Source organism: Oryctolagus cuniculus, chromosome 15 (genome assembly GCF_964237555.1).
Source record: "Oryctolagus cuniculus chromosome 15, mOryCun1.1, whole genome shotgun sequence".
Taxonomy (NCBI): Eukaryota; Metazoa; Chordata; class Mammalia; order Lagomorpha; family Leporidae; genus Oryctolagus; species Oryctolagus cuniculus.
Window position 1 is genome coordinate 59,261,800 of NC_091446.1, and position 27,456 is coordinate 59,289,255.

General features: G+C 38.2%; 1 protein-coding gene across 6 annotated transcripts in view; it reads right to left on the minus strand.

The window, feature by feature from the left end:
• Positions 1-27,456, minus strand: part of CTNNA3 (catenin alpha 3) — a 1,675,875-nt gene that overhangs the window by 1,229,987 nt on the left and 418,432 nt on the right. For all 6 annotated transcript variants that reach the window (XM_070057731.1, XM_070057732.1, XM_017348752.3 and 3 more), the window contains exon 7: positions 359-562. In XM_070057731.1, the coding sequence (XP_069913832.1) occupies positions 359-562 (204 nt within the window). The remainder of the gene's footprint in view (positions 1-358; positions 563-27,456) is intronic.

Here is a 27,456-nt window from a genome sequence, read left to right on the forward strand (position 1 = left end):
CCACTGCCTTCCCGGGCCACAGCAGAGAGCTGGCCTGGAAGAGGAGCAACCGGGACAGAACCGGCACCCCAACAGGGACTAGAACCCAGAGTACCGGCGCCACAGGCGGAGGATCAGCCTAGTGAGCTACAGCACCAGCCTGTCGATACTCTTCTGGTTCTGATTTTGTCCCTAGAAACTCCCAGAATTGTTATATCCTTCAAATAATCAAGCAGAAGCCACTCAGAAAGTCAACCTGCTATAAAACCATGAACTCATTTGCAATTTATCTTATTGGAGGTGAAGAAAGCATCTCAGAACATGCCCACAGACAAGGCAGAAGGAGGGATGCGGATGGGAGGGCAAACCAATCACTCACATTGTTCATGTACTCCGAAAGTAGGTCCTGAAGAGCCTGGCGAATAGCGTTGCATTCTGCGATAATCCGCTCCCGGTGGAAGTCCCTTGTGCATGAAGAATCAGCCAACAGAGCAGCCCCACTGATAATGGCTTCAAGGCGTTTCTCCAGTGATGGTCTTATTTCCTCCTCAGTCACTGTGAGTGGATTCAGGACAATTAAGTTCTAAAAGGAGAACACATTTGGTTGGTTAAAACTTCCCAGCATAACATTTTTATTTAAAAAAATATTACTCTGTTTTTACTTTTGGAATTTAGATGTGAGAATAAAGAGAAATGTATTTTTACCACCTTGACCAGTTCACCAATAAATCTGTGTAGTGATTATTATTCAGATTAGTGATGAAATTATGAAGACCATTTTTAGCCTCAGACCTGGATTCAAATCTTGCCTTTCCCACTCACCAGTCACTACACTTGATCTTAGCCAAAACACCAAGAAGCAATTCCTACTCAGCAACGTTTCATGTTCTCTGAACCTTCCCTTCCTGATTTGTAACACTAGAATATTAATATTTCCTGTGTTATGAAACTATTATGAGAATTATATAAAGGCTTAATACAATGGCTATCATTCATAACATCATTTATAATCTCTATAGACTGCACTATTTCTACAATATCTTCAACAAATCATGTCTTTTTGTGTTCTAAAATATTTACTAATTTATTTGAAAGACAGAATTACAGAAATCAAGGGAGACAGAGAGAGATCTTCCATCTGCTGGTTCACTCCCCAAATGGCAGTAATTGGCCACTTGGCCAGGGAAATCCATCTGGGTCTCCCAATTGGGTAGTAGGGGCCCAAATACTTGGGCCATGTTGTACTGTCTTCCCAGGCACATTGGCAGGGGGCTGAATCAGAAGCAGATCAGTGGAACTCAAACTCAAGCTCATATATTATGCCAGAGTTGCAGGCGTAAGCTTAATCCACTAAATCACAATGGCAGACCCTCACATATTCATACATCATCTCACCCTGTAAGCACTATAAGGAGGTGGCAGCAGAGGTATCACTAACCAGACATTTCAGCTGATGATAAGTGATATTCAAAGGCTATCTTACCAATAATCAGAGGGTGAGGAAATAATGTTTTTCAAACACATATCCAGATTTTGTAATATCTAGTTCAACATAGCCCTTATTATGCATCACTGCAAATCACAAACTCTAAATAACTTTAACAATAATATATCAAAGAAAGTTCTAAATTTTAATTAATCATTTCTAAAATAAAAACTCCATCTTCCTACCTATTGACCTACTACAACCTCTAGCTAATTCCAGCTTTTGGAATCTGGCAGTATTTTTAAGGTTACATAAAGATATGTCTTTAGGTATTAGAAGTAAAGACACCCTGTAGCCTTTGAAGCAAAGGGAGAAAGTAAGATGCACGGAGGGTACTTGACTGAAATATGTCAAGGAAGAAAGACTTTCCAAGGTAAAGTATAATATGATAACTGAAGAAAGAGATAGTATAAAACAAAATCTCTCTGAAGAACCTTTCACATAACATGAAAGCATATCCTCAGATGTGCGAGTACACACAGAGTAAAGTCATCAGTGAGGTATTTATACTGTGTAATCTTATGCATACGATTTTTATATGTGTATATTATACCTACAGAGAAGTATGCATTAGTGTATATAAAAATAAATACATACATATGCACATATGTGTATATGAGGGGACTTCAAAAAGTTTATGGAAAATATCATTGAAAAATAAAGCATTTCCAAGAACTTTTTGAAGTTCTCATACATATATGTATAAGATCTTATATTGACCATGACACTATGTTGCGATATGTTACTTACTTAGAGATCAGTGGTAGCTACCTATAATTTTAGAAATTATAATTATGAGGCCAATATAGGAAGAGAAAATCATTACAAAAAGAGAAATACTTTTAAAACAATTTGGATAAAATAAAAATTACAACTGAATAATATTCAGATATTACAAAATATGCTATAAAATATAAACTAGAACACATGTGAGAACATCAAACAATTCATGGAAAATAGAATTAAAGGCAAAGTTTATTTTTGGGCAAAAAGCTTTGAAATCCATTCAAGAAGTCTCTAAAAGTTCATGAAAACACAGGCATATATGAAAAAAATGCACAGATTTCACATTTTTGAGACAAAATAAGTTTATCTTGTTTTGTATTAGTTTGTTGAAGAGGCAGAGAGAAAGACACAGGCAGAGACAAACTGACATCCAGAGAAAGCTCCCATCTGATAGATCATTCCCCAAATGCCACAAAGGCTCTCTGGGCAAAGCCAAAGCCAGGAACCAGGAATGCAATCAAGGCCTCCCAGAACCCAACTACCGAGGCATCACTGCTGGCTCCCAGGGTCTGCATTAACAGGAAACTGTAGGTGGGTGTTGTAGTGAGGTAGTGAACCTAGGTACCCCAATGTGGGGATATGTGTATCTTAATCAGCATCTTAACCAGTGGGGTTAATGCCCATCCCAGACCTTTCTGTTGATTCCAATTTTTCCACAAACTTTTTGAAGCATTCTCATGGATCTGATAAAAACTTGGTTAAATATTTTACAAGTTTAAAAAAATTATTAATATAGAAAAAACAGATTTCATGTATTTCATAGATACAATTCTAAGAAAACAGCCATGCTTTCCTCCTTACCTTACTCCCTCCCTCCCTCAATCCCCCATCCTTCCTTCCTTTTTTCTTCTTTTAATTTTCTCAACATGATAATTTCAATTTACTCTATAATCACAAGCGTAATGTACCACTAACCATAATGTTCAACAGGTGAAGAGTAGACCATTGTTCCACAGGAGTATAGACAAGGGTTAAAAACAAAAATCAAATCATAAAATATCAGTTTCATTCTTATTATTTTTTGTGTATTTAAATATGTGTAAAGCATTCAGGTTAGTTCTTCCTCCCGTGTTTCCTATATATTTTTCTCTTGTTTCTTTTATTTGTTTCATACTGAAAAGATACAGAATGGGAGAAAGTAGAGAGGAAGAGAGAGGAGAGACACAGAAAAAGAGACAGAGAGAGCGTGTGCTGGCTTATGCAAGTGCCCCCATCCACTGGTTCACTCCCCAGATGCTCATAATGGCCAGGCCCAGAAGCAGAAGCTAGGAATGCAATTCCAGTCTCCTACATGGGTGGCAGAATTCAAATATTTGATCCCTCACTTCTGCCTCCCAAATTCTGCATTCCCAGGTAGCTGTAGTCAGGAGCCAGGGCCAAGTATCAAATCCAAACACTCTGATTCAAGATGAGGGTGTCTTAACCACTAGGCTAACTGCTCAACCTACATAATGTTTTTGATGAGACCATAAACCCAGCCATGGGCTTGGCTGTTACTCAAGGCTTCATTTATTTAAATTTATCTCCTTGTTTCATTTGTCACTTTTGCTGTGTCTTCCTTAGGGTCACCAATTTAGTATAAACTTATCACTCCAATATTTCATAACAAAAATTAAGCTAAATAAAACCTTTTTTAAAATGGCCCTCCAATATGGCATCATGATTAAAAGAGACTCTGAGGGGCTGGCGCTATGGCATAACAGGTAAAGCTGCAGAGTCCTGGCTGCTCCACTTCCAATCCAGCTCCCTGCTAATTTGCCTGGGAAGCAGCAGAAGATGGCCCAAGCACTTGGGCTCCTGCATCCACATGGAAGACCCAGAAGAAGTTCTTAGCTCCTGGCTTCTGGCTTCAGATCAGCCCCATTGCAGCTGTTGTGGCCATTTGGGGAGTGAACCAGCAGATGAAAGATCTTTCTGCATCTCCCTTTTTCTCCCTCTGTAACTCTGCCTCTCAAATAAAATAAATAAATAGGTTTTTTAAAAAGTAACTCTGAGGGTAACGCTATTATTCTTGAGTTTTTCAAATGCAATTGGAAGATAAAATAGGAACAACTGTGATGATAGGGAAGGTCTACAAAATTTCCATTTTTTTCACCGATAATTATTCCAAGAAAAATAATCATAATTTTAGCTGTTCTGGTTGTGATTCATATCAGCAAGCAACTTGTGCTTTAACAGGAAATTTAGTCAGGCTCCTCTCTAAAGTACATTCCTCAAGTGATCCCAGTCTGGGTTTTTACCTGCTTGACATTTAGAAGTTCTTATTCTTCAAGCCCATCTGAACTTAAAACCATTGCCTACTCTAACTCCTGATACCTACACACATGCATCTTGATTCTGCCTAAATTGCTGCCCTCTTTTTCACAATCTATAAAAATTTAGTAGCCTTGTCATCAGACCAATAAAAACAAGAAAATTTTTAAAGTCACTTTAACATTATACGAAATGGCACTAGATTTGCTGGAGAACAACTGGCATAAATGATCTCTTCTGCTGCATTATAGCTATATGTGAAAATACTCTTGCAGTTTGTTGGCAAGACACATGACAAAAAGCTACAGTTTCCCTTTTACTGCCACATATACACCTTCCTCCCTAACACTTTGCTGACAAAGCAATGCTTTTTTAAAAAGTAAGAATCCTAATTCCACATTCTTCTCTTAGATTGCTCCATATTAGGAGACAGTGTAGTTTACGGATTAAAAGTCCACATTCTGGCAGCAGTTAGCCTAGGTTTAAACCCTGGATCTTATTCACCTTTCCCTTGACATTCTTCATCCATTTCTTCCTACCTCTCTTCAAGGAAGAAATTCTTCCATGTTCATTCATATTCTCCTCCCTCCCCTTTATTCCCAAAGGTGTTTTTTCCTTTTAGGTTCTTGAACGCAAACCCCAACTCCTCTTCAGTTATTCTTTCCTTACACTTTGAGTCCTTCTGTAGACTCTTCTGTTCCAGGCAGTGTGTGAGGAATTGGGAATGAAATAGTGAACATCCCTGCCGTCCTCACAGGGATTACATCTTAAGAGAACTGACAAAGACTAACAAAAAATAATAAAATATATAATATAGAGCTGTAGTATAAATACTCACAAAATTAGTTGACAAGTTAAGGTTGACTAGGCATAAGTCTGTACAATTGAGTGTAGAAATGAGTTAGTTAAAGGCAAGTGACCATTTGTAAGATTCTCAAAAAAAAAATAGAATTTCCATAGCACATGGAATTAAAATTTAAGGTAATTTTTCTGATGAGGACATATAGAAAAAGGAAACCTTAATACTATTGGTGGCATGTAAACTGATACAATCATATAGTATGGTGGTTCCTCAAAAACTGAAAACAGAACTGTAATGGAATCCAGCAATTCTACTATTGTGTTTCTATCCAAAGGAAGTAAAATCAGTATGCCAAAGAAATACCCACATTCCCATTTCATTGACGTTCTATTCACAACACACAAGATATGAAATCATCCTAAGAGTCTGTCAGCAGATGAATGGATAAAAAGGTAGTATATATACACAATGGAATTCTATTTAGCTCTTTTTTTTTTTAAAGAAGATCCTATCATTTGCCACAACATGATTAAACCTGGAAGGAATTATGTGAAGTGAAAAAAGCCAGGCACAGGAGACAAATGCCACATGATCTCACTTAAAAATGGAATCTATATAAGTCAAATTCATAGAATCAGAGAGTATAGTGGTAATGACCAGGGGTAAGGGAGGGGGGCAGGAATTTGGGACATACTGGTAAATGGGTTGAAAATTTCATTTATCCAGGAGGAATAAGTTTAAGAGATTTATTGTATAAATTGTATAACATATTTTACATGTTAATAATAATGTTTTAGGGCCAGCGCCGTGGCTCATTTGGTTAATCCTCCACCTGCAGTGCCAGCATCCCATGTGGGCACCGAGTTCTAGTCCCAGCTGCTCCTCTTCCAGTCCAGCTCTCTGCTATGGCCCAAGAGGGCAGTGGAGGATGGCCCAAGTGCTTGGGCCCCTGCACCCGCTTGGGAGACTAGGAGGCACCTGGCTCCTGGCTTCGGATCAGTGCAGCTCCAGCCATGGCAGCCATTTGGGGGGTGAATCAACTGAAGGAAGACCTTTCTCTCTCCCTCTCTCTCTCTCTCTCTCTCACTGTCTAACTCTGTCAAGTAAAAAAATAATTATAATAATATTGTATTATATACTTGAAAATTACTACGAGATTAGGTTTTAAATGCTCTCACCACAAAATGAAGATAGGTGTGTGGGGTGCTTATGCTAATTAGTTTCATTTAGCCATTATACAATACACACATATTTCAAAATATCATGCTGCATACTGTAAATATAAGCAATTTTTATTTAACAATTTAAAATGTCTTAAATAAGTTGCTTAAAACATTTGGAGGTAATCTTACGCAGATCTTATCTTATCAAGTATACCTGAACAAGGTTATAATGAAGTGGAACTTAGAAGCAGAAACACTAAAACCTGAAGGTCAGTCAAGGGAAGAAATGTGCTTTACTCCCAAAGACAAAGAAAATTGAGTGAAAGGTAGGACAAAGATCCATGAAATCAGAAAAAAGAGTATATTATTTCACAAATCTATAGGATAAGCATATAGGAAAATCAGATCCCATGAAATAAAGTTTATGGGCCAGTTCTATGGCAAAGCATGCTAAGCCTCCACCTGTGGTGTCAGCATCCCATGTGGACACCAGTTTGTGTCCTGGCTGCTCCTCTTCAGATCCAGTTCTCTGCCTATGGCCTGGAAAGTAGTGGAAGATGGCCCAGGGGTTTGGGCCCTTGCACCCATGTGGAAGAACCGGAAGAAGCTCCTGACTCCTGGCTCCTGGCTTTGGATCAGGCCACCTCTGGCTGTTGCAGCCATTTGGGGAGCGAACCAGCAAATGGAAGCCCTTTCTCTGGGTCTCTCCCTCTATCTATCTGTAACTCTACCTCTCGAATAAATAAATAAAATCTTTTAAAAAAAGAAATGAAGTTTAAAATTAAACTAAAAGTAAATTGTAAAATCAATGATACACTTATAGGTATTTTAAAATCTAAAAGATATATACAACTCATGGACTAAGAATGTAATAAGCAAACCAAACAGTGATATACAGAATGACTTAAAATATATTAAATCTTTTAATGAAGAGGATATAGTTTAAATAGGCATCACTGATCATTTTTATTTTTTGTTGAAGCCTTAACATTATCTTAAAGGGAAAAACTTATAATGTAAAATATTTTAACCAACTGGAATTATGGTGAAAGAAAACTCACCATGTGGCCTTTTGAAACAGAAATAACTGGAAAGTTTTTGGGAATCTTGACATCATGACCATATATGTATTTAAAAGTGAATGATGTCAGGTGATTCTACATAAAATAACTTGAAAAGATTGCTGGAATATATGATAGAATAAAAATGAAAGTGACATCATGACATATAAATAAACACACAATAGCACTTTGGATTCTCTTTGTACATACATGCACATAAGATACCAGCAAAAGGTGTAAATAAAATACAATTCCTAATAGCATCAAAAATAATAATTTCAATAAATTCAAATCAAAATAAAAAATAATAATTTCAATAAATTCAACCAAGAAGTTGAAATATCTACACATTTAAAATAATAACACATTGATGACATAAAATGAAGACAAAAAGAAATGCAAGGATATACCATGTCCATAGATCAGAAGAATATTATTAAAATGTCCATGTTATCTAATATGATCTAGAAATTCAACCAAATGTCTACCAAATTTCCAATAGTGGAACAAGTCTTTCGTCTAGCAATTAAGATACCTTATCCCCATTAGAATGCTTTGCTTCAATTTCCAGTTCTGACTTCTGACTCCAGCTTTCAGCTAATGCAGACTCTACAAAGTAGCAATGATGGCTGAGTAACTGACTTCCTGCCAATCAAGTGGAAGACCTAGACTGCAGTCCTGACATCTGGCTCTGGCTATGGCCCAGCCTTGGCCATTGCGTAAATTTAGGGGGTAAACTAATGGATGGGAGCTGCCTGTGTGTGTTTCTCCTGCACACCCTCTCTCTCCCTCCCTTTCAAATAAATTTAATTTTCTACAAAGGAATAGAAAGGACAATTCCAAGATTCAGGAAGAACCAAAAAGTGACTATTAATAGTCAAAGCAATATTGAAAAAAAAATGGGGACAAAACTGGAGATATACTTCCTGACTTCAAAACATATTACAAAACTATATAAATCAACATGGTATTTTACTAGAATAAAAACAGACATATACATCAATGTGATGGAATAGAGGTCACAGAAATAAAGTCACACATATATAGTCATGTAATATTTGAAAGGGCACCAAGAATATTCAATGGGGAAAGAACAGTCTTTTCAACAAATAATGCTGGAAAAATTGAATGTCTACAAAAGAATGAAACTAAAACCTTGTCTTACACTACTCACAAAAATTAACTCAAACTGATTAAATATAAGATCTGAAACTGTGAACTCCTATAAAATCTAACAAAGAAGCTCTTGACATTTGGTCTTGGCAATGACATTTTTAGATATGACATCAAAGGGACAAGTAAAAAAAGCAAAAATAAATAAATGTGACTTCATCAAACTAAAAAGCGCTGTACATTAAGGAAATAATCACAAATGAAAAAGCAAATTGGGGAAAATATTTTCAAACTATATATCTTATGAGAGGTTAACATCAAAACATACAAGGGACTCGTACAATTCAATAGCTAATAATAGCAATAATAATAAAGCAACTTAAAATAAGCTAAGGACTTGAATATACATTTCTCAAAATAATACATGTAAGCAGCTAATAAGCATATGAAAAACTGAACAACATTGCTAATCATCAGAGAAACGCAAATCAAAACCACAAACAGATATAACCTCAGACTTATCAGTATGCACATCATTAAAAAGGTAAGAGATAAAATGTGTCAGATCAGATGTTGAAAAACAAAAGAAACTCTACACACTATTGAGGGAAAATGCAAATTGGTGTAGCCATAAGGAAAAATAGTATGGAGTTTTCTCCAAAAGTTAAAAATAAAATATTATGTGATCCAGAAATCAGCTTCTGGGTATATGTATGAAGCAAACTAAATCAGTAGGTTGTAGAGATGTCTGTTCTATGATCTTTATTGCAGCATCATTCACAATAGACAAAACATGGCAATTGCCTAAGTAATAATTGCATACATATCACATATGATGTGTATATGCACACACACACACACACCAAACAAGAGAATATTGGTCAGTCATAAAAAATAAGGAAATCCTGCAATTTACAACATGGATGAATATGGCAGACACTATGCTAATGAAGTAAGTCAGCCCCCTGTCGCTCCCCCTCTTCGTGGAGGAACGACACTAAACCCTGCCTAGGCTTCATATCCAAGTCACGGCACAATTATGTCGCTCCCCCTCTTCGTGGAGGAACGACACAGGACCCTGCACTGTTCTTTTGTCTGCTCGGCCCTCCCCGGGTTTGCTGCTGATTCTTCCCGGGTTGGCTACCGTCCCTTCCACCTCCGTGGAAGGGCGGTTCCCCCTGCCACTTTCCCCACTTCCGTGGGGGAGCGGCACACCGCCGGCCAGCTCTCTCGGGGGCTGCACAGGTGTTCCTTCAGATAGATGTTCCTGGTGCATGTTGTCTCTCTCCTCCTTTATAGTCCTTTTCCACCAATCCCAACTCTGCTACCCACACGCCAAGCACGCTGCTCTCCTCCAATCAGGAGCAGGATCAGCTCCTGCAGGTCATCACTCAAGTTGGCGAGAGGCAGCTGCGTAGAAGTTGTTACTCCCTTCTCAGCGCCATATTGTGGGAGAGCAGATGCATAGAATAAGTCTTAATTCCAGTAACAGTCTAGTCCGAGTTGCTCCCCACAATTCCCCCTTTCTTTTTATTTTTTGGCATTGATACGCACCTGTCTTCGGTGCCCCGCAGCACACACTCTACTCTGCTTGCTGGAGTTGCCCACAGGTGCTTACAAGCCCTACCAATCAGGCAAACTGAATCTGGGTCCTCTCTTCGCCATGTTGTGAGGTTTTTAGGCGCTGATGCGTGCCTGTGTTCAGTGCCCTGCAGCGCATGCTCTGCTCTGCTAGAACTGCCTGCAGGTGCTTACAAGCCCTACCAGTAAGGCAAACTGAATCCAAGCCCTCTCATTGCCGTCTTGTGGGGAGACTTATTGGTGTTAATAACGTGCCTGTCTTCAGTGACCTGCAGCCGCCCACAGGTGCTTATCGTCTTACTAATCAGGCAGACCGAATCCAAGCTCTCTCATTGCCGTGTTGTGGGGAGGCCTTATTTTTCTCTATTTCTCTATCTCCGGGCATTCCTATCTCTCCTTATACTTCTATCTGCCAGCATTCCTATTTCTCTCATTTTATTTCTAAACTTCTATTTCTCTTATCCCCGCGGCTTCCCGGCGCCCGCCCCGAGGCTGCTTCTCGGCGCCTCGCCCTGCGGCGGCTTCCCGGCTCTGCACGGGTTCCCGGCTTCGCGCGCACTCAGCGGTCTCTGCGCCCTTTGCGCCAGCCCCACGGCCTTCGCGCCAGCCCCGCATTCCCTATCTATTCACTCCCCGTGCGCTCTCCCTGTTCGTGCCCGCGCGCTCTCTCTGCACGCGGCGGCTTCCGCGAATCACACAGCCTAGCTCACGTTTCCGCCACCGGTATTCAGTCTAAGTTCCCCGGGCTAACCTGGCGAATTCAACCTAGCTCACCTCTCCGCTTCGGTTTGGCTTCCCGTCTTTTGCTCCCCGGGCTAATCTGACGGATTCCAACCTGGCTTACGTCTCCGCCTCTGGTTTTAGATTTTCGCCTTTTGCTCCCCGGACTGACTTGACGAAACCTAGCTTACGTCTCCGCCTCAGCCTGCCCCCGCGGCTTCATCCTCCCTAACATATTTTTCTCTACCCGGTATGTTTCCTAACTTTTCTTCCAACAATATTCCCCTCTCATTTCTCCTGGCTTCTCCCCACAGTCCGTAACCGAGTCTAAGTTTCTTCTAGGTTTCACTTTCGCTTTCAACCTTAGAGATTTCTCCCAGCTTCCCCCCGTAGTCCGTATCCGAGTCTATGCCTAGGCTTTCGATAGCTTCTTCCAGCACCTTTTCCATCCGGCTTTCCCCTAGGCTCTTTGCTAGTCTCTCTCTCCAGTATTTTCCCACTTCTTCCCGCTTCTTCCCTCCTAGGTTTCCTATCCGAGTCAAGGCACCATTATGTCGCTCCCCCTCTTCGTGGAGGAACGACACTGAACCCTGCGCTGTTCTTTTGTCTGCTTGGCCCTTCCCGGGTTTGCTGCTGGTTCTTCCTGGGTTTGCTACCGACCCTTCCACCTCCGTGGAAGGGCGGTTCCCCCTGCCACTTTCCCCACTTCCGTGGGGGAGCGGCACACCGCCGGCCAGCTCTCTCGGGGGCTGCACAGGTGTTCCTTCAGATAGATGTTCCTGGTGCATGTTGTCTCTCTCCTCCTTTATAGTTCTCTTCCACCAATCCCAACTCTGCTACCCACACGCCGAGTACGCTGCTCTCCTCCAATCAGGAGCAGGATCAGCTCCTACAGGTCATCACTCAAGTTGGCGAGAGGCAGCTGCGTAGAAGTTGTTACTCCCTTCTCAGCGCCATATTGTGGGAGAGCAGATGCATAGAATAAGTCTTAATTCCAGTAACAGTCTAGTCCGAGTTGCTCCCCACAGCCCCCCAAAATAAATACAGTATGATTTCATTTACATGCAGAAATTTAAAAAGTTGAGCTCATTTAACACTTGATCTTAGCCAAAGGACAAGAAGCAATGAGCTCATGGAAGCAGAGAGTAGAATGGTAGTTGTCAGGGGCTGGGAGGTGGGGAAAATAAGGTGATATTAATCAAAGGAATGAAGTTTTATTTATATGTTGGACAAATTCTGGTGATTAATACATAATACAGGTGATGAAAGACATGTTAAATATTTTGACTGGAATAATCAGTATACAATGTTCATCATCACACTGTATACCTTGAAATATACATTCTTTATTTTTCAATTAAATACTTGAAATTTTATAAAATTAAAATTAAACTTAAGGGCTGGATGTTTGTCATAGGGATTAAAATGTTTAGGAAAGCTATAGCCCATGTCAGAGTACCTGAACTTGAGTCCCAAATCCACTTTTTTTTTCTTTTTTTCTTCTTTTTTGACATGCAGAGTTAGTGACAGAGAGAGACAGAGAGAGACAGAGAGAAAGGTCTTCCTTCCATTGGTTCACCCCCCAAATGGCCGCTGCGCTGATGCAAAGCCAGGAACCAGGTGCTTCCTCCTGGTCTCCCATATAGGTGCAGGGCCCAAGCACTTGGGCCATCCTCCACTGCCTTCCCCGGGACACAGCAGAGAGCTGGACTGGTAGAGGAACTAATGAGCACCTTGGGAGTCAGCAAATAATGATTTGAGTACTTAGGTCCCGGTCGCCCACACGGGAGACTTAACTTGAGATCTGGGCTCCTGGCTTTTGCCTGACCCATCTTCAGCTATTCTTGGTATTTGGGAGGTGAATCAGAAAAGGGAAGATCCTCTCTCTCTCTCTCTCTTCCCCTCTCCCTCTCTATCCCTCCCCACTCCCTCCTTCTCTCTGCCTTTCAAATAAGTAAAATTATCATAATTTTTAAATTATAAGGAAAATAACAAACATATTCTTCCAACACAATACAGTGATCTCCCTTCTTGGTATTTGCCAAAAGGAGTTGGAAACTTATGTCCACAAAAATCCTGCACACAGATATATTCATAGCAGCCATATTCATAACTGCCAAAACTGAGAAGCAACCAAGATGTACTTGAGTAGGTGAAAGGATAAGTAAATTGTGGTATATCCAGACAATGGAATATTCTTCAGCACTAAAAAGTAATGAACTACTAAGTCATCGAAAGATACTGAGGAACTTAAACACTTAATATTAAGAGAAGGAAACCAATAAGAAAATGCTATATCCTGTACATATGATTCAAATTATATGACATTCTGGAAAAGGAAAAACTATGGATACAGTAAAAAGGTCAATGGTTACCTGGTATTTGGGCAGAGAGGGATGGATAGGCAGAGTATAGAGGACATTTTTTTCATCAAACAGAAATTTTATTGCATAATAACCAAACAATCCCATGAATACCAAGTTGTTTTTGGAGTCCATTTCTCATTTCCTTCCAAAACAAACTCTATTCTAACTAATAAGAACTCTGAAAGAAGTTTAGATTAAAACATGTTCTCAACTACACACAAAATAATTTTGACATCATAGGCCAAACATAACACATTTTCTCACAAAGATTTTAACTGTTAAATTATTTTTAAAAACCTTATCATCCTTACAAGAAACTCTCCCATTTTACCAACAAGGAAAAGAAATATAACAAAGTAGATTTTCTTAATTACCAAATGTTCATTGGAAATCTCTCTACTGATATTCAAAGGACTTCCTTATATCTTCATCATCAGTGTCAAATTTACTCACAAATATTCAGAGAAGCACAGAGGCTTTTTAGGGCAGTAAAAACTCTACAAGATACCATAATGGTTTGTGTAATGTAACATATAACGGTGCATTTTTATGTAGCAACATACATTTTTCCATACATATAGAATGTATGACACCAAGAGTAAAGCTCTAATGTAAACTACAGGTTTTGGCTTAAAATAATGTGTCAGTTTAGGTTAAAATCTATACCTTTAATTAATTAAATTAATCTTAATTAAGGTACTTTAGAAGACACTTTACTATTCGGTCGGGTGTACCCCACCTCAGTAGTTTTCTTGTGAATACATTTGCCTTTAAATGCATTGCAATGTATACCAACCAAAGGAGCCATAGAACACTGTGAAGAAAGCTACACATCCTAAAACAGAACCCTAATATACCATTCAAATGTGTATCAGACATTCATTCCACAAATATTTATTAATCATTAAATATATTTCAGATTTCCAGCAATGCTTTGGTAATTCATTACCAGGACATGTAAATGTTATATTAAAAAAAAAAAACTTAAGCAAGCTAAAGCAGAATATCAATATGGTTGGGAAAGTTCTTTGTACTTTAATAAATTTGGTGTAGTAATCTCTATTCATCATGCACACACTCTAGTCTGTGATGGGATTGATCTGATTTACATTCAAAACACTAAAAATCTTACACCTATTCTCCAAAGTGAAATTGCCTATCAAAAGAGATGCAGCTATGATTATAATCAAGTACCAACATTCTTCACAAAAACACATGCTATGCTTCAACTTGGGAGTAGCAGAAATAATAACCACATAGCATAAATAATGTTTCTCAAGCAACTACATTATCAGTTTTCAGAGTGATGATATAACTGGAACAGAACAAAAAATTTTTGTTCTGAAAATTTCTCCTTGTGATTACCAATAGAAAATACTATTGAGAAAACTCACAGGCACTCCTTAGCCTAGTTTATCCCTTATTTTAAGGCACTTCCATTTAAACAATCTAAAAAAACAGAAGCTCTATAAAAATGTAAAAGAAGGCAAAATGTGAGCAAAAGCTATAAACTAGCAAGATAACACAAGTTATAGAACTTTGGGAAGTTATTGTAATTTATACATACAAATTTAACTATAGAGTTAGTTGAAGTAAGTCAGAATGTATATAACTTGCATTTTGTTGTGTATTCATTAGTATACTAGAAAAATATTATAGAGAAATAATTAATACATTTATAAAATAAAATGGATAAATAGAGTTCCTTAACATTTTTTCTCTAAATTATTAGTAAGGAACATTCAAATAGCCCGAGAGTACTGTGATGGTGCTTACTCCAAGCACTGATAAAAAATTTAACTCACCTGGAGGAGATATTAGATCTAATAGTTAAACCACCAATTAGGACACACACATCTACAGGAGTGCCTGGATTTCATAACTGCCTCCAGCCCCTGATTCTAATTTTCACCAATGCAAACCCTGAGAGGCAGCCGTGATTGACTCAAGTAATTCAGTTACTGCCACCCATATAAGAGACCTAGATTGAGCTCCTGGCTGCTAACTTTAGCCTCATAGCCTTTTCAGGCTTTTGGGGAGTTGATCAGCAGATGGAGAGCTCTCTCTCTCTCACTCTTGCTCTACCTCTTAAATGAATGATTTTTTTTTTTAATTTTCACTGATCTAATTCATTTCACCTAAGGTAATAATCCTGTTCTAAGCATTCTGGTATTTTTGTCAGTGTTCGGCAACCAGGTCTACACACAATACCATATCATGAATTCTTTCCGTTTTTATCTGCTTAGATCAATAAAAAAATGCATATCAGGAATTCACCTCTTTCCAAAATTTCCATATAAAAGGTAACATTAATCATTCCAAAGAGATGATTTGGGGGTGATATTGAATGAATATTATTATATATCCTGGTGTCCTGGGAAAGGAAGCAGAGGATGCACCAGGTGATTGGGCCCCTGCCACCCAGGTGGGATACCTGGGAGGGAATCCTAGCTCCTGGCTTTAATTTGACCCAGCACCGGCTGTTGCAGCCACCTGGGGAGTAAACCAGAAAACAGAGGATCTCTCTCTCTCGCTCTCGCTCTCACTCTCTCATCTCTCAGGTGGCTCTGATTTTCAGAATAAATAAATGTTAAAATAATTAATTGTAGAAAAATCCTAAAAATCCCCAAGAAATGTTGACTTATTCTGTCCATAAAAATCTCTGAAAAAATTCAATGATTTTTATACACAATAATGCTGTTATTAAAAATATAACATATGTCTGGTATTTTTAAGTAGTGTTAATCCTTCTTAATTATCTCAATAATGTCATATGTTCAACCTTCTACGTTCAATGAGTTTTACTGATTCCAAGCCTAACATAAACCTGAAAAATTTAAACAAACATTTGAGTAGTTCCTGGTACTTTCAAGATTTATGCCAGTTATGCCTGTGGAGTTCTCCCAGAAAGCAACTCATCAACAAGGAAGGAAAGAAAAGGCACACAGGAGGCAAATGGAAAAAATAAGTAATCCCATTTGTGCACTTGTTCTGTTTGATTCTACCTTCCACTTCTATGTATAATTATGTCCTTTGGGAGAAATAGTACGTTAAGTACAAACCCTGGATTCATGGGTGGATTGTGCATAGTAGAGCACAGAAAAAAAGAGAAGCCCATGTGGCACAGTCATACCTAATGACTGTAAAACTCTCAAAGCTGTGCCTGTCCTAGAATCCCTTTAACAATGAGGAGTGTGAACATGACTGCCAAATGGTGACAATTTCCCAGTAATAGCATCCTTCAGATAGTTTTGATGTGTGCCCCCTTCCCTCCCTTCCTCATACTCTCAAGAGTACTGCTGTTTAAACATTGTGGGTGTTCTGAATATTTTGATGTTACAACCAACTAAAAATGTTCTGGGCATGAAAAGTGTTAAAAAAAAATCTGCTCTCTTCCTGGAGCTGGATATATTTTTAAATACAAATTAATTCAAATGTACCTAGTTAACTGAGGCTAAAAACAATAATTGCTCTATTCATTATGTTTGAAAGTCTGTATTAGGATGCATTCACCTATAAGTGTATCAAAATCATTATGGAATCTACATAAAGCTACCTGAGTAAGAAATGTGGATGAAATTACACTGACTCAAAATTATACTCTTGAGAGCCGCCCAGTGACAATGAAGAGAAATGAAAATTTTCTTTTACCTACAATGGTCAACATAGTACCCATTGAACAGTTGAAATGTAGTCAGAATAATTAAGATAACGAATTCATAGTTTTATTTTTAATTAAATTCAAATAGCCATATGTGATCAGCAGCCACCATATTTAACAGCACAGCTCTTCAAGCTGACTTTCATCTTGTTTTCCATGACTCAAGATTATTTCTTTATGATATCTCTTAGCTAGTTTTCCTTAGATAAAATATGATGATGATAATCATGTTGTAGCATCATGTATTCCCAAGAAAACCTACTCTACAATACAGAACAACCATTGGCACCTAAAGCTACAATTAGAGTGGTTGATTGTGACTAAAAAGCAGTGATTCCCTAAGCGAGTGTGGATGTTTGAAGAATGCACTGGTAGACAACAGATTTTTAAGCTGTTTTCAGTCATTAGTACCAACTTTATCAGGTTTTTTCCCTGAAGACTAGTAGGCCACAATGAATTAAATTAAAAAAACACACACACACACACACACACACAAGAGGAAACTCCAGACAATATTAATCACAGTGTGGAAGGGCAGAAAGCAAATCTTGGATGCCCAGGATGCAGGATGGGCACCAATGGGAAAAGAGAGAAGAGATAATCTGAGAAAAAAGAATTCTGGAATAAAAGATGGAAAGTATCCCAAGGAAAACACTATTTCACAGTTTAATCCATTTGAGTCCATTTTGTATCTTTTTCTTTTTAGTAAAGAACAATGTGGCTAGGGCTATTCCCAATAGGTGTAGGTGTGTGGTTGCAAGAGTTAGCCCCTGGCTTATTATCCTTTCCAAATTAAGGCTACCTATAGAAAAAATCAACTGGTTATGCACTTACCACTAATCAGATGTTTTTGTTTTACTACTTACATAGTGACATACTCAATGGTTGGTCAGAAAAATATCAAACAAAGATCATTTCTTCTGCTACACTTTGATGTTTATAGTCCTTTGAAGATTTTATCAAAGAGACTAAATTTTTCCCGTGGTTCTTTGTCAATCTGATTTTCATTTTTCACTCTACCAAGGAACAAGAAGTACAAGTTGAGGAGAGAGAAGTGGGAAATTAAAAAGGTAGGAGGGAGGGAAAAAGAGGAAAGGACTGGAATAAAGTTGAGAAAGTTACTGAGAGGAAATAAGATGCCTGGGGGAAGGAAAAGGAGAGAAAGTAAACAAGAAAATGAGGAAGACATAGTTTGCTAAAAGCTATTGTGACATGCACATTGGCAGTAATAAAACAAATGTGCTATTGTGTTTAATGATTCATCAGATATTAGGTAATAAGGGAATATTACAATGGTGCCTGAAAATCCAACAAAATGAAAAATAAAGATTCATCACAACAGAAGATTTTGAAAGATTACTGATTTTCCTCTTTTTATAAACTGCAGATGTTCAATATGGTTCTTCATGAACCTTACAGCATTCTCATGGCTTTAGCAAATTAGATGCAGAACAACATTAAAAATAAAATTAATGTTAAAAGAATGTGTCATCTACATAACTAGACTATTTTAAGTAGATATTGAACTAATACACTATGATATGCTATTTCAGAGCATAAACTATATTTTTATTTTAAAAACTATGTACTTTAATTTACCAGTACATATTATCATGAAGAAAATCCATCACCAGACTCCATTCCAAATTTTTCTATTCAAGATATATAAATAATTAGCTTGGGGCCTGCGCTGTGGTGCAGCGAATTAATGCCCTGGCCTGAGCACCAGCATCCCATATGGGCGCCGGTTCTAGTCCCAGCTGCTCCACTTCTGATCCAGCTCTCTGCTATGGCCTGGGATAGCAGTAAAAGATAGCCCAAGTCCTTGGGCCCCTGCACCCATGTGGGAGACCTGGAAGAAGCTCCTGGCTCCTGGCTTCGGATCAGCGCAGCTCTGGGCGTTGCGGCCATCTGGAGAATGAACCAGAGGATGGAAGACCTCTCTCTCTGTCTCTACCTCTCTCTGTAACTCTGTCTTTCAAAATAAATAAAAAATAAATCTTTTAAAAAATAATTAGCTTACCATTATGTCTACCAAGCAAAAATGTGGTAAGACCTCTTTTACCTTTTTCTTTGCAGAAAAATGAAAGACAATTGAATACAAAGGCAAAAATCAGTCCTTGGAAGGAGTGCCTTGTCTATAAAGAGACAGGCAGGGATATGTATCAGAACTAAAAACAGAAGAGACATATTGAGTTCTGCTGCTGAAAACAAATTTAGGTAAGAGTGAACATGTAGTTTGGATGAGAAATGATTAAATTTAAAATGGTTTGCAAACTGACTTAGTTGTGATCTTGCCTGGTATTTAATATTTGAAGATCTGTTGCAGTGGGGGGGTATGTGTAGAAAATCAAAATATGCTCAAGAATACATAAATTGAAAGAAAATAAGAACTCTTAATATTGGTGAATAGAGCATCTATCATCCCAATTTAAGGGACTTTTAGAACAAAGCAAGAAGGTACAATATTTTCCCCAGAAAACACAAAATTCCTTTGGATGCAGGATCCTTGATTGATACAGCCTCTGTATCAGTACCAAATATGATTCTCCCTTTAACCATACGTTGTTCAAAGAATGTTGTTGGTACATTATAGAATGCTGGCATGAAATAAAGTGATCACATCTCCCAAGCCACTCAGCGTGGAGTGGGATCTCCATCAGGTTAAAATATTTTTATGTATTCCCCAAGAAAAGCCACTCCTATTTTATGAGCAAAAGATGCCCACAGGTCATGCTAGACAGATAATAAAGCTCATTCTACTGCCCATCTTCATCAGTCTTCCCAAAACCCAAAACCCTTTCATTCACCTTTTCAATAGAATGTAATGTAACATCATACTTGGTACACCTTATTACAAACATGTCAAGCAGTACATTTAAATTGGACTATTCAATTCTTCAATATTAGAAATATCAGCTAAAACAGATCATTTCATTGCCTTCAGTATGACGTATATCAGTATATGCCTCATCTTGTTCCTCACCAAAGGGACAACTGACCTCAAAAGATGCTCTCTCTCTCTCTCTCTCTCTCTCTAGGATACTCACCTAACAGCTGCATTTATTAAATTGCCTCATCCATCACTGGAGTTCTTACTCTCCTTCTGACCTCACTCCATCCTTTTAAGACTCAACCAGCATTCACGTGACTAAGATAGTAAAGTGAGGAGAAAAATATGGTCACACTCCATCTAGGCATTGAAGAAGTCACTGTGCCTTTTAGATACAGCACATTTTCCATGCGAAATAAATATTAATCCACTTCCCACAGTTTAACTACCTTCCTTCAATACTCATGGATATTGGCAGGCTGCTTAACAAAATAACTCCAACAGCTGCATAGCAGACCCATGCATTTGCACTATATACATTTCCCTAGGCTGCTTTTTCCATCTGCAGGGCACGACATATGCCAGTTGATTGACTTATAGTAGGCTTGGAAAGGAGTCAGGGAGAGTATTGGCAGGCATTGCAAGTCTATTCATTACTTTCCATTTTCCCCCTTTGCTCTGAAGCTCTGGGTCTTTGCTGTTCTGGATCATGCCTGTTAAATTATTCATTTAACTTCAAGTGGTCATCTGTGACTTATGAAGCTGAGATTTTGTGAACAAAACTTGCACTTAGTTCTAACTGTGTATATGTCAGTAATCAACCTAAATTAGCAGGCTTCCTTTTAACCCAATTTCTCATGTTCAAAGTAGAGCTGGTATCAGGCAATGGAACTAAGCATAGTAAAAATCAACCTGAAAGTAACCCAAGGATTTATCAAAGACCAACTACCTAATATGGGAAGCTTAGTGCAAAGTCAAACTGTGGGGCCACTTGTTCAAAATGCATTCAGAATTTCAACACAGCAACCTCACATAATTAAACAAGAGACTCTTCTAACTATGGGGACTTATGTAACTGCATAGGTTACACACCCATGATGACAGTCCCAGATTTGTGGAAGAAAACATGAGATATTTTGGCCATTTCTTTGAAATGCTAAGCATGCTTATTATAAAACTAATGTGTTGGCAGTCATTTTTTTTTTTTTTTCAGTCAATAGCATCTTCATCCAAAAGTTTGTTTAGAGTTTACAAAGACTTTTTTTTTCTTTTCCTACTGGTCTCAGAAAACAATCTTTGAAGTTAAACTCACAGTATAAAGTTTAATTAGGTTTCAAAATATAATTGCCTGCCATTTCTCTTGCCTTGGCAAATTTTACTAAATACTAAAATGTGCAATTAAAACTTATAAATGATAAATACAAAGCTGGATGTAGGCAAGCCTGAATCTTAACAGTGAACATCTACCACTAAAAAAAAAAAAAAAAAAAAAAAAAAAAAAAGGTGCTAAATTCTAAAAATAGCATGAACACTACAGTGTTCTCAATAGAAAAGCAATAATCAAACAACCTGAGGAGCAAACCATCATACTATATGATGAGCCACACCTGTAACCAAATGTTACCAAATTGTGTCCTAAAACAAAGAACTGTATAATTTGTGTATTCTATATAAACACTTTACATACTTTGATGAAAATAAAAATAGATTTCTCTAAATTCACATGACCAAACACAAATAAATACTGTATTTTACCAAAAAAAATTTAAATGTAAGAAATACATCAATGATTGTCATATGCTACTTCACTTCTCTTGATTTCAAATTTCTCAAATAAGCATCCAATTTCTAATAAAGTACTTTATGAAACAGACTGACCATGCTAGACAGAAACTGTGCCCCAGGTGGCAAAGCCAAAAAAGGGATTCAATAATTAATCACTTTCCACCTGTGTTAATCAGATTTCTGATACTACCTACAACTACAAATGGAAATGGACAACATTACTGTAAATAAAGATAGAAACTTTCCATTTTTGGAAAAATGTTAACTAATATTCTTTAAAGAATAGTTATGGGAATAGTAAATTGCTTATTTTACATACCATGTACACTTGTAATTCCTTCATAAAACTCTAAAAATGTATTTGAATACTCAGAAGCTTATTTCTTTTTAGCTGTTTCCCTATTTTCACATCATATCTTTCTTCTCTTAACTCAATTCATCCTCCTCTTGAGGGTATGATGCCACCATTCTTCCAAGTATAGCTCCATATCTAAATTATCTTGGATCACTTGCCCTCTTATTCCCTCTTCATATCCATTCCTCTCCACTTCTGTTCTATTTTTAGTCATTATTACCTCCTACCCGAAAAATTACAAAAAAATTTTCGTTCTTCTTCCTCCTTCCAATCCTGCAAAATAATCTGCACTTTGAGACTAAATGACCTTCCTGAAGCATCTGTTTGATTTTTGTCTCTGTCCTGTTAAAATATTGCTCAATAATAAAGTCCAAATATCTTAGTTTCTCAAAATTTATTTCCAAAACAAATTATATACAATTGTACAGCTGTAAATATAGTTGTATAGAATTAATGACCATGCACTAGAAATTCCAATTTCATTGCTGCAGAAAAAGAACTATATTGGCTGGCTGTCTTTTTCAAAAAGAGATATACAAACTTAGAGATTTGATTTCTCTAAGAAGGAAACAGGTTTTATTATAAAGAAATCTCTTACTAAGAAAGAAAAATCTCTTTCTAAGAAACAAGTCTCTTATATTTAAAAGTACTTTTTCCCCAGATAGATATTATGAAATGTCTTAATTGTTGCTAATAAGGAAGCCAAATGTATAAGCTCTTGAACTAGACAAAGTACACTGATTTATTGATTAAGCAAACTGACCAAATAGCCCCAAGTAAGAATAATTTCAGGTCAGGTGCCATAGAGCAGTAGATTAATCCTCTGCCTGCGGCGCTGGCATCCCATATGGATGCCGGTTTTAGTCCTGGCTGCTCCTCTTCTGTACAAGATGGCCTGAGTCCTTGGGCCCCTGCACCCGCGTGGGAGACCTGGAGGAAGCTCCTGTCTTCCTGGCTTCAGATCAGTGCAGCTCTGGCCATTGCAGCCATCTAGGGAGTGAACCGACAGACAGAAGACCTCTCTGTCTCTCCCTATCACTGTCCGTAACTCCACCTCTCAAATAAATAAATAAAATATTTTTTTTCAAAAAAGAATAATTTTAATTCTGTTCTACTGTTCTTCCTTAACGGTGTGTTTCTATGTGAAATCTGCTAGTAAATAATGTTACTTAGTCATTACTTACCCACCTAAATTTTTCTGCCTTAGCAATTGCACAGGCATGAGAGTATGTAAAAATCCTCTTACGCAACTGTAGAAAGACTACGTGTTCTATCAAAATCTTCCACCCTTCCAGATGTTGCTCAGTTCCCTTCCCATAAAGCCTTCCCTGATGGCTTTTGCTAAATATAAGAGCCTCGAGAACATAGCTTGGAAAGAGTATGCAACAAACATCTATAAAACATTTACTATGCTAGGGATTTATATCTCAGTTATACCCACACTTGTATATAGAGAGGCCATTTCTAGAATATATACAAAGAATGAAAATGCTTTTCTATTGGGAAAAGATAAGGATAAATATAAATCTTTTTTAACAACAACAACAACAACAAATTACCTTGAGACAAGAGAAAGAGGCATTCCTCTACCACAAGGACCAGTTTTTACTTTCAGCATTTTATTTACTAAACTTGTCATTGTGATTCTCTCTCTGTTCCTTTTATATGTAAGAAAAGCTTCTTAAAAGCTAAATAAGCTTCTTTGGAGATTTTCAATCCAGGAAAGTCTTTCTCAAGCACCTGGGAGACATCTCTTTGAAATGTAATCATCAAAGAAGATAGAGGAAGGAGGATGGGAGTCTAACTTTTGTGGGTTACTGGTTCCTCCAAGTTATAGACCAATATCCTATCATTTTTTAAAAAAGATTTATTTATTTATTTATTGGAAAGTCAGAGTTATACAGAGAGAGGAGAGGCAGAGAGAGAGAGAGGTCTTCCATCTGCTGATTCACTCCCCAATTGGCCGCAACGGAGGGAGCTGTGCTGATCCGAAGCCAGGAGCCAAAAGCCAGTAGCTTCCTCCTGGTCTCCCACATGGGTGCAGGGGCCCAAAGGCTTGGGCCATCTTCTACTGCTTTCCCAGGATGTAGCAGAGAGCTGGATCAGAAGTAGAGCAGCCGGTTTTCAAACCGGCGCCCATATGGGATGCTGACGCTTCAGGCCAGGACATTAACTTGCTACGTGACAGCACCGAACCCCCCCCCCCACCCCAGTATTCTATCTTAAAGATATAAAAGTTCATTTTTCCTTTAGGGAAAAGCAATTAACAAACACAGATGATCATCCCAGTTACCAGGTGAAATTAGGATGACTATGTATGCAAATAAACGGTACTGTCAAGTCCTCTTAAGGAGTTGTCAGTATCAGTTGTTGTCATGTCATACAAGTCATCAACATGTTATGTTGTGTCTACTTCACTATATAAAATGGTGAGATTTCTTTCTGCCTCTGCAGTCACTTTAGTGCATTGTCTGTGCTGCACATCACATTCTGGCTTAATGTTTAGCAATGATAAAACGATTTGCCTTCCCTTTTACGTTTTTGAAGAGGTTTGGGGGATTGGCAGATGTTTTTAAACTACATTTCTCCAAAATTCACTAGAGATCACTGTGTCATTTAGATTTGTAAATGTGCAAAATAAAAAGAAGACAAAAATTAAGAAAAGAGAGAATGTTTTGGAAATTCTCTCTAGGTAGGAAAGTGGGGCAAAAAATCTGGGGGTGGAGAAGATCAGAAAAGAAATTGTGTCTCAGAGAGGAGGAAAAGGATATAAGGAAAGAAGGGAAAGAGAAAGAAAAAGCAGACTGGGAGTAGGTGTTGTAGTAAAGGGTGCTAAGTCCCTCCATGGGAGGTATTTCCCAACAGAGTGACTGGTTCAAGCCAGCTTCCAGTTCAGCTTCCTGCCAATGTGCCTGGAAGGGAAGTAGATGGCAGCCCTATTACACGGGTCCCTGCCACGGATGTGTGAGAGATCAGATGGTGTTCGGACTCCTGACTACAGTCTGCTCCAGCCTTGGCTATTTCACACATTTTGAGAGTGAACCAGCAAATCAAAGATCTTTTCCACTCTCTCTGTCACACATTCAAATACAATAATACATTTTTTTTATGTTGAAGTGAAATGGACACTATGAGAAACGATGATTTGATCAGCCCTTGTCCTGACTATCGAAAAACAACTTAATACTTTATCCCTTTTAGTATTTTTTGTCCTACTTAATACTATCAGTTGAACTCTTTAATTAACACACAATTATTCTTAGGTGTTTAAATTTAACTGAAAAGTGATCCCTGTTAAATATAAGAGTAGGAATAAGAGAGGGAGGAGATGTACAGTTCGGCACATGCTCAATCAGATTTGCCCCAAATGGCAGAGTTGGAAACATGCCAGGGGATTCCAATTCAATCCCATCAAGGTGGCATGTACCAATGCCATCTCGCTAGTCAAAGTGATCAGTTTAAGGTCATAATTGATCATAATGATAGGATTAAGAGTCAAATGGATCATATAAATAAGACTAGTGTCTGCTAATACTAACTAATAGAATTAAAAAGGAGAGAAAGATCCAAGATGGGAAGTGGGATACACAGCAGACTCATAGAATGGCAGATGTCCTAAACAGCACTCTGGCCTCAGAATCAGCCCTTAAGGCATGCGGATCCAGCTGAAAAGCCCATGAGAGTATTTCAGGCATGGAAAGCCAAGACACTCTGGCAAAAAAAAATTTACCTAAATGAAAGATCTTTGTGAGTGAGATCCCAGTGGAAAGAACGGGGCTCCATCAAAGAAGGAGGTACCTTATTCTGAAGGGAAGAGTGAACTTCCACTTTGACTATGGCCTTATCTAAATAAGATCGGAGTTGGCGAACTCAAGAGGCTTCCATAGCCTTGGCAACTCATCACAAGAGCCTTGGGTGATTACTGACGCCATAAACAAGAGTGTCAATTTGGTAAGTCAACAACAGGAGTCACTGTGTATTTACTCTCCATGTAGGATCTCTGTCCTTAATGTATTGTACAATGTGAAGTAATGCTGTAACTAGTACTCAAACAGTACTTTACACTTCGTGTTTCTGTGTGGGTGTAAACTGTTGAAATTTTTACTTAGTATACACTAAATTGATCTTCTGTATATAGAGAATTGAAAATGAATCTTGGGCCGGCGCCGCGGCTCACTAGGCTAATCCTCCGCCTAGCGGCGCCGGCACACCGGGTTCTAGTCCCGGTCGGGGCGCCGGATTCTATCCCGGTTGCCCCTCTTCCAGGCCAGCCCTCTGCTGTGGCCAGGGAGTGCAGTGGAGGATGGCCCAGGTGCTTGGGCCCTGCACCCCATGGGAGACCAGGAAAAGCACCTGGCTCCTGGCTCCTGCCATCGGATCAGCGCGGTGCGCCGGCCGCAGCGCGCCAGCTGCGGCGGCCATTGGAGGGTGAACCAACGGCAAAAGGAAGACCTTTCTCTCTGTCTCTCTCTCACTGTCCACTCTGCCTGTCAAAAAACAAAAAACAAAAAACAAAAAACAAAAAAAAAAAAAAGAAAGAAAATGAATCTTGATGTGAATGGAATGGGAGAGGGAGCGGGAGATGGGAGGGTTGCGGGTGGGAGGGAAGTTATGGGGGGAAAAGCCACTGTAATCCATAAACTGTACTTTGGAAATTTATATTTATTAAATAAAAGTTAAAAAAGAAAGAAAAAAAACAGATTAATAACAAAAAAAAATCCCACTTGGGGAAGAAAAGATCTAAAGTAAATAAATAAATAAAACTTTCCAAAAGAACTCTAGAATAAAAGACTTAAGGAATTAAACATACTGTCTGCTAAGTAATCACAGGGCAGCGCAAGAAAGCCAATGTCCACTCTCGGGAAAATAACAACTCAATAATTAATCCAAACCAAAGTTACATGTCAAGTATATACTACAGGGGTTCTTAACCTTTATGGTGACCTGGACCTGCTGGCAATCTACTGCTGAAACCCCTTCTCAAAACACTGACATTAATAAATACAACAAAACCACAAATTTTTTTATAAAGTCAATTCCATCAATAATTATAAAAATATTTTAATGACATCAACATATCTAATAACAAGGTCTAACAGTAGGCCAAATAACTTCCATAATTAAGATGTAGTGATAAATATAAATAATACAAGTATACCTCTAATGTTATATGAAAATATCTATAATCTTTCTATACCTTTCACTTTGATATAACCATCTGACCTAGCATTCCTATAATAAGAACCTTACAATGACTACAAGGTTACATTCATACTCAATAACTGGAAAATTCACTGTGGTTACTAGTGTTGTTCAATTTGGATGGATGGTCTCAAATCTAGGAAGGTTTGTTTCCTGCAAAAAAATAATTTTAGTATGTCTAAATTGGGGGAAAAATCCTTCACTTTTGGAGCTGGTATTGTGACACAGCATGTTTAGCTAAAACCTGTGATGCCAGCATCCCATATGGGAACACCAGCTCATGTCTCAGCTTCTCTGATTCTCATCTAGC